Source organism: Glycine max, chromosome 12, assembly GCF_000004515.6.
Source record: "Glycine max cultivar Williams 82 chromosome 12, Glycine_max_v4.0, whole genome shotgun sequence".
NCBI classification, from domain to species: Eukaryota; Viridiplantae; Streptophyta; class Magnoliopsida; order Fabales; family Fabaceae; genus Glycine; species Glycine max.
Genome location: NC_038248.2, coordinates 10873266 through 10884269, shown reverse-complemented (window position 1 = coordinate 10884269; position 11004 = coordinate 10873266). Strand labels below are relative to the sequence as shown.

Genomic DNA, 11004 nt, shown 5'->3' with positions numbered 1-11004 from the left:
GGTTTTGTCGAACAAAATTTTACTAGTACCTTAAATTATATGCAGATTAATTTCTTTTTTTTAGAGGCAGATTAATTCCTAATTATGACACTTTTTTTAAAGGTCAACTAGACACTTTACTTATAACTAATAGTTTAGCTCGTGCATTGGCATGATATATATTTATTTTATGATAAAAAATATTTTAAATATATAAATTATATTATAATTAAATTTTTTAATAAATAAATATTTTGAATATATAAATTATATTTTAAATTTATGATAAATCATTTTTATTGTGATAAATTATTATTATTATTATTAGTTATTGATTTTTTTAAAATATTCAAATTAAAGTTGAAACTAAAGATTTTGAAAATTATAGATGAAAAGAGATTAAAATGTAAATTAAATCATTTAGTTGATTTTTAAAATATAAGATGATATCTCAAATGCAAGTTAGAAGCATATATGTATATTTAAGAAAATATATATATATATATATATATATATATATATATATATATATATATATATATATATATATATATATATATATATATATATAAGTTTTTATAGTCGATTAGTTTGTTAAATAGGTATTAAGTGTGCCGATGATAAACAATTTTTAATTTCAATTCCTGAGTAATGAGTAATATAAGACAATTTGATATACGAAAATAACTGTCATGGGAAATGACAGATAGAAATATGAAAAGAGAAAAAAAGTATATGTATGATAAAATAATCCATATACAAAACTTTATATTTACTTTTGTTATCATAAGATTTATCACATTCATTTATCGCCTTTTCCCCGACGAATTCATACCTTAACCACAATTAATTTAAGTTAATAATTATTATTCTATTATAAAATCTCATTCTCCCAACTCTTCTTTCCCTCGTACTCCATCATTTCTTGTTCTTCTTCCTTCTCTTCATCTGTCTCTACCCTTCTACGCAACTTTCCTTCTTTTCTATTGAGCTTCCAAATATTCTCACGGCTTGCTATAGTAGTTGCACCCTCCAAACACAAACTGATTCCCTTGTCTTTTCATCTGTAAGTATTCAAACCTTTCTCTCTCTCTCTCTCTCTTCATAGGATGTGATGTCAAGACATGGGGCATGCAGTTTCGTTTTTGTTTTCCTTAACTCGCCTTCTTTATTTATGCTTAGCCTCTTATGTTCATCTGGGTGTTGAAATTTTCAATAAAAAATGTTTTTTTTTGGTGAAGAATTGCTTGGTCTTTAATGGACGCGCTTTAACTTTACGCACGGAAACTGATAAGGTAACTTCATCAATACTCGTGTTGATAATTGAGATCCTGATTTCTATGTGTCTAATAGATGGAAATAAACACCTTTTGCATCTCACTTTATTATGTTCAACACTTACACACGCCACCATATTCCATAGTTCATAGGTGGTTGAATCTTGTTTTCTCTCACGACAGATCTAGAAAGAAAATTGTTTAGGCTGTGCTTGATTTATGTTTTATAAAAACTGATTTTAGTTTCTACTAAAATTTATGTAGTGTTAAATTATTTTAGAAAAATAGTTTTTAAAATAAAAAAGTGAGAAGGGAATAGAACATGCTCTTAATTTCTAGTTCCTGCAAAAAGTGATTTGGTGATTGATGATGGATATCAGAAGCTTTTGTATTTTCCCTCTTGTACATGATAACATGATCTGCATGATGCATGATATCCCTGAGATTGTGGATATTGCTTTCTTTGTTTTTCCAATTTGTCTTTTGCTTTGAGAGATATTATGCAATTGACTTGCTTGTTTCAATTCGAAGAACCTCTTCTCTTCGCTTAATATTTACCTCTCCAGTAGTAGTCTAACTTAATTAGTATCGTAGCTAATTTGGATTGAATACTAAGAGGAGTTGGGACTAGTCTTTCGCAGTATAGCGGATAAGTTTAAATTTCCGTTGAGAGTGGTACCCACATTTACTATTCATCAGTGTCTCGAACTAGGGAAAAGAAAAGTAAAGTGCACTCACTAGATTTTCTTTCTTTGGCTAGCTTCTTTCTAGAAATTAGTTTATTTAATTAAGCAGTTGGATGAGTCCTGTCTGCAATTGTTTTAATATGTCAAATAAAGATAAATTGAAGCAGGCACCTACCATATATTTAATGTCTGTAACTGTCATTGTCATTTTTCTTGCAATCATTGGCAACAAGTGATTGTAGTCTTGTAATCTTTTTTACCAGAAACCTTTTTTTCCCCAAAGAGAGGATTAGAGATTAAATGCAGAGTTATTTTTAACGGATTTGGACACTGTGATATGGTTAGTTGTAGAGAGATAAATACAATTTTTCAGAAATATAATTAGGGTGCAGTACAAACAATGGTGGTGAGTTCTTAATTGATAAAAATCAAATATAAATTGTTTACTTCTTTCTCCGACATAACCATGTTATGTTATTTAATCACATGAAGATAAATAAAAATAGAATAATTATAGTTGCCCCACCGACTTTGTATACACAGTAAGGCCTGTGATTAAAGCTATTCTCCATGTATTTTTTTTTTGCAATTTATGGGAAAAAAGGTGGTTGGAGAGTTAAATGGGTTGGTTCTTTCCAAATTTGGCATTTGACACACTCTGTCATTAAAATATAGCTATGTAAATTTAACTTTTTAAAAACTAGAACTCTGAACATATTTTTGGTAGTTATAAGGAGTGGTTGCCACCCATAACTTGAACTTATCAACTCTAGCCAAAGTCGATCCCACCCTAACCAACCAACTGAGCAACGCCTAGGTAGTTGAAAATAATTATCATATAGAAGGTACTTTCCAAATTTCTGTGGATGTGGTTGCTACTTGCTACTCCAATATCATGGTGTAAACCTTTTGGTTGGTTCCCAAACTTGGATTTTTTTATTACAAATACTAATTATTTTTGTGGAAATTTATAACTAAATATGGCTAACCAAGTAACCATTTATTAAAACACTGCACTTCATTTGGTTGGTTGATATGTCGCTTAATTTTGTGTCTTTTCCATTTACATATTCCACATTCACTAATTTTGAGAAACATTGAGTATACCATAGATGTGGGGATGGCTTTAAGTAGATATATTTTTGGTCCATGGTATCTACTGACTTAAATTGCTTTGCCAAACCATCATGCTCAGCCACAAGCCACAAGGAAAATAATTGTACCATAGAAGGTTGACATTTTTTATTTGAACCTTTAATTTTGAGTGGTTTGTAAAATTTAAACCCTCTCATACTAACAAAACTCATTTATGAAAACTATGAACTAATCTGCAATCACTTAAGAGACACTCATAATTCATACTTGTGCATTTCAGGTTCAGGTACTTGTAAGAGAACATACTGTAAAACTAAAAGGAAAAAATGGCCTTAGATCACTTCGAGGAGAGTGTGCACCAAAAAGGAAATTGGAAATCTTCCAGTGAAATCATTGCAGATTCTGGTAGAAATGCCTCTGGTAGCTTTGACTGCAACATCTGCCTGGAGTGTGTTCAAGATCCAGTGGTGACACTTTGTGGTCATCTTTATTGCTGGCCCTGCATATATAAATGGCTTCATTTTCAAAGCACCTCTTTGGATAATGAAGAGCAACAGAAGCCACAATGTCCTGTATGCAAATCAGAAGTTTCTCAATCCTCCCTTGTTCCATTATACGGCCGCGGCCAAACCACAATACCTTCTAAAGGGAAGCCACATCAAGTAGGGACTGTCATACCACAAAGACCTCATGGTCCCAGAACACACAACATTAGAAGTGTTTCCCAACCGATTTCTCAAAGTTACCATCCCTATAGTAATCCTTATCATCCTCAACAATTCAACTCGATTCCAAGCGGTTACACCTCACCTATGATTAGAACAAGTGGTTCAATAGACAACACATTTGGAATCTTTGGAGAGATGATATATGCAAGGGTATTTGGTAACCACGTGTCAAACCTCCATACATATGCCAATCTTTCGGGGACCAGTAACCCAAGAATGAGAAGACATTTAATGCAAGTTGATAAATCACTCAGCAGAATAAGTTGTTTCCTCCTTTGCTGCCTAGTTTTGTGTCTGCTCTTATTCTGATTGCTATTTCGTTTTCATCCTTAGTTATAGTACATCCGTACTTAGAATACGTTCATTCATGATCCAGATGTATTCTATGTTAGAGTAGCTGCAAATTAATGCTGAGTTATGTGTAAATTACCAATCTCTCTACGAGCTATATGAAATGAATAATGATATTCTTATACCATTTTTAGAACATTTTTTTTCTGTCTCTATACATCACATTGTTCATCTTATCCCACACTTTTTTCTTTTCTTATCCCATTTCTTTGCTAATTGTAAAAATTCTGCGGGAGTAGAGTTATACATATGAGAGAATAGATGGTAGTATAACTTGGTATTCCAGACGGTACTACACTAGAACAATCCACTGAACTCCATGAAGAGTAATTGGATTGAAGTTTATAGCAGGTGGTTTAGTTGGAAGGTGAATTCAATAATCAATACACCCTGGAACAAGGAATCATAACTTGGCGAGTAAACTAATAACGAATTTCTTCTAAATAGGTAAAAACTTTTCAATAGAGGCTTTGGACTCTACACATTTCGCCTCAACTCGCCTTATAAATAAGTCATTGTCAGTAGTGTCAGTACACATTTATGACATTTATTGTCACTTCGCTAAAATTCTCACTATTTTTAAGTGTTGGAATGCAGTTGCAAGTACTCTAACCCTTTAGCACCGACCTCTGCCATGCCTAAAGAGAGGACCACCGCGAGAGTACTTCCGAAGGTTAAAATCAAAGTCGGACATCTCAGACCAGTTCATTTGATAATTCTAATTAGCCAACTGATGCTTCTACCTGAGCGTAGGGCAAATAAGAGGATTCAGGATAGGAATGACTTTGCTTATTTGTAAGGGCAGACATGGGATGCATTAAGCATCAGAAGTCATACCTTATCCATTGCAATGGATGAAACTAGTTGCTGTTGTCCATACTATATTATGCCAGCTGTAAGTTTTTCTAATCTTTTTCGAAGTTATGACTTCCCTAAGTTGATGGATGACGAGGGCATAAGGAATGGAGAGCATTCTCTATGTTTCAAGTATGAAAACCTTTGTGACGTGTAACTAATTTACGTGTCTTACTCGGTCAATTGAACTAGACTCAGATTCTGAATTTTAATAGTAAATTGGTAAATGATGGGAAAACGTTAAATGTAAATAATTATTACATCATTAAAGAAAATTTTGTATGTGAAACACTCTTTCTTTACGTTATTCTTGTTTAATTTCAAGATCCTGAAAGTGACTACTAGAGAGGGGGCATGGTATGGCATCTTGCGACAAACAGAAGATCGCTTTAGTGATGATGCAAATGACTTATGGTGGTCCCAGTTCATCAAGCTGTTTGAAGCAAAATTGCCATGGAGGTATGGATTCTCCATCCTTATCCTTCACCATTTGGCTGAAACAAAATTTGGATTGGACTGCCAGCAACTATTTTCCACATTACACTGATTTGAAGAGGTGTGGCAGAAGGAATTACTAAATGAAATAGGAGTTGTCGGGACTCTCCAATGTTGTTTTAAACAAAATTCTGGTTTATCAAGTCAAAACATTTATCATTTTAACAAAATTTAAATATCTTTTTACTCTTATAATTTTACGTTTTTTTATTTTCTGTTCTTTAAAAAATAATTGATTTTGCTCTTTATAAATTATATTTATTTTGTTTTTTTTCTTTAATATTATTTAAATCACCTTTTGACTGTTCAAGACGTTATCTACCATTCACCGGCCTATGGTGATGAGAATCCTGAAACTGACCAAATACAGGCTAAAAGCCCAAGTGGAGAAGGACAAAGTCCCCGAGTGGAGAAGGATGAAGCCCCAAGTGGAGAAAGATGAAGGTCCAGAGACAGAGACACTATCAAGACTATTAATTATTGCTGAAAGCCTAGATTAATTTGAAGGCCCAAATTAAATATGTTTTTTAGTTATAATTTTTATTTATTGTAATTTTGGCCCAAACTGTTTAGAAGGCTTATGTCTATTTTTATCTTTTTGTTCAGATACACTATAAGTATTGGTTTTTGTTTTGAATAAGAAAACTTTTGGCATTTGATAAAATTTGGTGAGAGCTTCTCTTTGGGTTCCTTGTTGAACCAATCTCAGACTTATCAAGGTAATTCTTGTGGCGTCTATCCTGACTTATCTTCCTTCACTAGAAGTGGCGTCATCCAAAATTCTATAGCCTGTATCAAACGTTCCGCCCCATAAGGTTCACATCATCTGGTATTAGAGCTTCGGCTCTTGATACAGGTTCTATCCTATCCTATTTTTTTTCTTTGTAATTTTTCCAGGTTCGTGTTTTGTCTTTATTCTGTTATTTGTTTTCTTATTTGCGTTCTTGTTCACATCTTGTTTCGTTCTTGTTTGCGTCTTGTGTTCTGTTATTTGCATTCTTGTTCTTGTCACGTTCTTGTTCTTGTTTCTCGTGTCTTTCACACTGTGTAAAAAAAAGTTGCAGAAATTTTGAAAAAAAAAGTGGGTGTTTGATCTTTGAACACGAAATTGAGGCATTTAGAGGTATTTTTTTTTTGGAAAGAAAATCGTGGGTCAAATCCCCTTATCTAGATTCTCCTCTGAATTCCGAGCGTTTTGATATATAGTGGGCCTCAAACGGACAACCGTAGCAAAAGTTATGAGCATTTGAAGTTTACTTGTCATATCTGTTATCTTATTTGTTATCCTATATGTTATCCAAATTAAATCTAATTTGTTATCCAAATCTGATATGTTATCCAAATCAAATCAAATCAAAATTTGTTATCCAAATCAGATTTGTTATCCAAATCAAATCAAATCTAATTTGTTATTCAAATCAAATCCAATCTGCTATCCAAATCAAGTCTAATATGTTATCCAAATCAAATCTAAATCCAAATCAAGTCTAATATGTTAACCAAAATCAAATCTGATTTGTTATCCAAATTAAATCTGTTACATAATTTGTGATAATTAAACTGTCTTTCCTGTTATATACCTTGTGTGTCTAATTTGATTCATCTAGGAACTTAAAAGGGAGTGAGTGGTAAAAGGCAAGAGTGAAAACATCACACAGAAGCCTATATTGAGAGCATCAAACACGAGTGAACTACCATCAAAGAGAGAAACACGTGAGTAGTGTGGTGAGGTCGTGAATCTTTTTATTAAATTACTGCAAAATTCTTTGTTCCTTAATCATGGCAGGAGCTGGTGACAATGGTGGTGTATATCATCAACTGGATGGATCTCAGTGCTTATTACTGGACGCGATGACTACACAAATGCAACGTTTGTTGAACCGTAACAAAGAAGAGCTCTACAGGCGAATAGTCAAATCTTCCTTGTTTACTCTTAAACCTCTATCCCCTAGAGAAGTGTGTGATGACCAAATCAGAATGAGAGAAAAGAGAAAGAAAATAGTGAGGCACCACAGAGGAATAGGAAAAAGAAGAGTGATACACCCGAGGGAAAGAGTGATACACATAAGAGAGAGAGTGATACACATGAGAGAAAATTTAATTATTTTGCAGAGGCGAGTGAACTGAGGAAAGTGTTGCCTGCTCATGAACCACTCTATTGCAAACACAATAAAATTTCTACTGATAATTCTAATGAGTTTACTATTTCTATTTCTCCTAGTGCTCAACCCTTATTGCAGGAATTTAAAAATGTCTTTCCTAAGGAGATTCCTCATGGACTGCCACCTTCAAGAGGCATAGAACATCAAGTTGATCTCCTTCCCGGAGCTTCATTGCCTAACAGATCGACTTACAAAAGCAATCCCCAAGAGACTCAACGTAAGGATGCACATGCCAAAGTTGCGTATGTGAAAAGATTGTATGACCAATTGAAGGTGCAAATTGCAAAGAAGAATGAAAGCTATGCCAAGCAAGCCAACAAGAAAAAGGAAGGAAGTGGTACTTGAACCCGATGATGATCTGGACATTTAAGGGCAAATGTTTTCCAAGAAGGAGGGAATGATGAGAATCCTGAAACTGGCCAAATTGTTGTATTAATTGTTGTTTTTTTTATTGTAATTCATGACTCAATTTCAATAGTTACGCTGTGATTCATGAATCAATTTCAATATTTACGATGTATTGCTGTAATATATGAGCTACATCAGGAGAGTAAGAGCTAGCTGCATCAAGAGGGGAAAGCCAAAAAAATTGTGAAGAAGCAGTTTTCACAGCCCAACCAACCAAAATATCAGCTGCGGTATTGGCTTTAGAGGAACCTGGGAGTAAACTACGATCTATTGTCACCCAAGTAAGTTATGAATCCCATAATGCTCTTGAAGCTTAACGATGTTGTCCATGGAAATCAAATTCTGCTTATCCAATGCAGCAACCACCCTCCATTGACCCTGATCCCAGAAAAATTGTAAACCTCTCCTTGACAAGTTTGACATAAATTAAACTGTTGAAGGTGATATTCTTGCTCTCCTATGGATGCTTTAAACTACACTTCTTGTCAGATATCGCAATCCTCACCAAAAAGGAAGGTGATATTTGTTATTTCTCTTATTTAACTCTTCACAAGTTTAAGTTTGTCTTGATCCATAATTTAGAGACCTCTTTCTGAAAAGAAATCTTCTTTCTTGCAACTCTCTTGCATGTGTTGATTTCTCATATTAAGTCTCTAAGTGGTATTACTAAAAAACAGGATTATGCCTTACTTATAAAGCATGCAAGCAGAGTTTACTTATATGACTCCTTTGCAATTTGCATGAGTATGATCATGTTATTTTTTTAATAGCAGTATGATCATGTGTTTTGTTACAAAGTATTGTTTAAGAATGATAATTGATCTCTTTGAAACCAAAATATCTCTATATCTACTTTGATACATTCTCTTTTGTTACAAAGTATTTCTCTCGCTTTGATTTGTACATAATAATTAGCAATGGATTCATATTTGCACCAAAATTATTAGTATGTTTGGATGGAGAAATTTAATAGGGTAATTCAATTTTTTAAAGGATTTTAATTACTTTTCAATTAAATAAGATGTTTGGATAAAAATTTGAAAAGAAATTGAAATTTGAATATTTTGATAAGGGATTTTAGTTAACTTAAATATTAACATTTCAAATTCCTTCCTTTTATGAAAGAATTTGAAATTCCTTTATGCTAGGATACCACAGCTTCTCCCGAAACATCCTTCATCCTCTCACTATTCTCTCTCTTGGCTTCTCCCGAAAACCTCTGCACTCAGCTGCCGGCGGTGGTTTCCGGTGACTGCATCGGAAAGTTTGTGCTGGTCACAAGCAAGGTCAGTTCTCGTCTCTTCTCTCACTCTTGACTGCATCGAAAACCTCCTTCATTCTTGACTGCAACGGAAAGTTTGACGGCATCAGAAACCTCCTTCATTCTTGCAAAGTTTCTCACTTTTGTGTCTCTCTCTTGCAGCAGTTTTTCCCTCTGCATTATTCCGAAAAAGGTGCCAATCACAAGCAAGGTCAGTTCTCGCCTCCACCGATGCACTTTTCAAATAGATGGTTCATTTTTCATTATTCCTACGATTATTATTTCTATTTCTATCTTTATTGTTCAATCTAAGCGTAATAAGGCGTAGATCTAGAAATCACGGTGTTCATTTATTTCTTGTCTATTTTCATATGCTATGTAGTTTGTGCTGGAATTTCTTGATGCCTGCAATTTGACTCCTTTGATAATAGTTCATTCAAACAAGATTCAATTCCTATAAGTTAATCCTTGCTGAAGAAAGAAAGCTAGTGAAATTAGTAGGTTTGTGATAGGGAAGTTGGTTTCTTTAGTTTTTTTATGGTATAAATATGAGATTCAAGAATGTGTTTTAGGGGCAATAAATCATCCGGTTTTTTGAGAGAGATGTAGCTTTTGGGATCTGTTAGTTGAAGAAACAGTGAAAGATAGTAAGCAGTTTAGCGGAATTTTTTATATTTAAATCTATGATTAAGAATATTTTTTTATTTGTAATAAGTGGGGTTCGTTTTATTCCATGTTAATGTTAAATTAATGTTGATGGAAGAAGGGTAAAGGGCTTATTGTGTTGGATGAGAGGGTTCAAAGTCTAGTTGGGAAAAAGTGTTAGAAGATTGACCATACTCTTTGTAAAAGCTCTTGCTGGTAATAGAATAGTATTTAATAAGTTATGATAGGTGGGTCAACAAGTTCATGAAGATAGGTCAGACCCCTGGCTGCACCTAATGCTACTTTAAGCCTCCTTATCCAATCCATCCAGATTCCAGACTTTCCTGCATTGGCAAAATCAAATGAAGAAAAATAATTTAAGTAATGTGATAGAGTTAATAATTTGTGACTATTGGCATCAGAGCTATATTACTATTTTGTGTTATGTTCCGGTTAACTCTTATCAAAGTTTCTCCATGACACACTGATTTCTAGTCTTAGAATTGGTAACGAAGAAGAAGCCATTACTTTGTATTTCTAACTATTGAGAATATGTTTGATATCTTTAGTTTAGGAAAGAATAATTGACAAGAGAAATGAGATTGTATTAAAATCTCAACAGTATGTCCATTGTTATTCATCTACAAGTTTGTATTAAAATCAGGATCTTAACAGGTCCATTTTAGTATACTGATCTGGTAAATAGATATGGGGCTTATAATTGACAACTAAATGTTAAACCATCTTAGTATTAAGAGCAATTGTGGTGATTTACAATGAAATGGGCATATAAGAGGTTTGCTTGTTAATAGTCAAGAGAAATGAGATTGTATAACTTTACAGAAAAAAAATTCTCTTCACTCCATCCCTATTTATTTATATATTTGAGTCTGATACAATATGTATGTTTTTTTTTATTGGGTAAATGTCAATAGTTAATTTTTTAGTTTTTGTTAGCATGCATGGTATATACGGAGTAGTGAAGGAATTGAAAGTACTCGAGAGACTATCCATCAAAGTGCCATTTGGAATGTGTTCATACACCAGCATTTGTCACCCTCT

At 33.4% G+C, this 11004-nt stretch overlaps 1 protein-coding gene across 2 annotated transcripts; it reads left to right on the top strand.

Moving 5' to 3' along the window:
- The first annotated feature begins 752 nt into the window (after positions 1–752).
- Positions 753–4243, top strand: LOC100807729 (E3 ubiquitin-protein ligase RMA1H1-like). Of its 2 annotated transcripts, NM_001289228.1 has the most exon segments (3): positions 890–1045; positions 1221–1274; positions 3318–4243. In NM_001289228.1, a coding segment is annotated over 1 exon segment (711 nt). In that variant the 5' UTR covers positions 890–1045; positions 1221–1274; positions 3318–3363; the 3' UTR covers positions 4075–4243.
- Positions 4244–11004: the final 6761 nt, after the last annotated feature.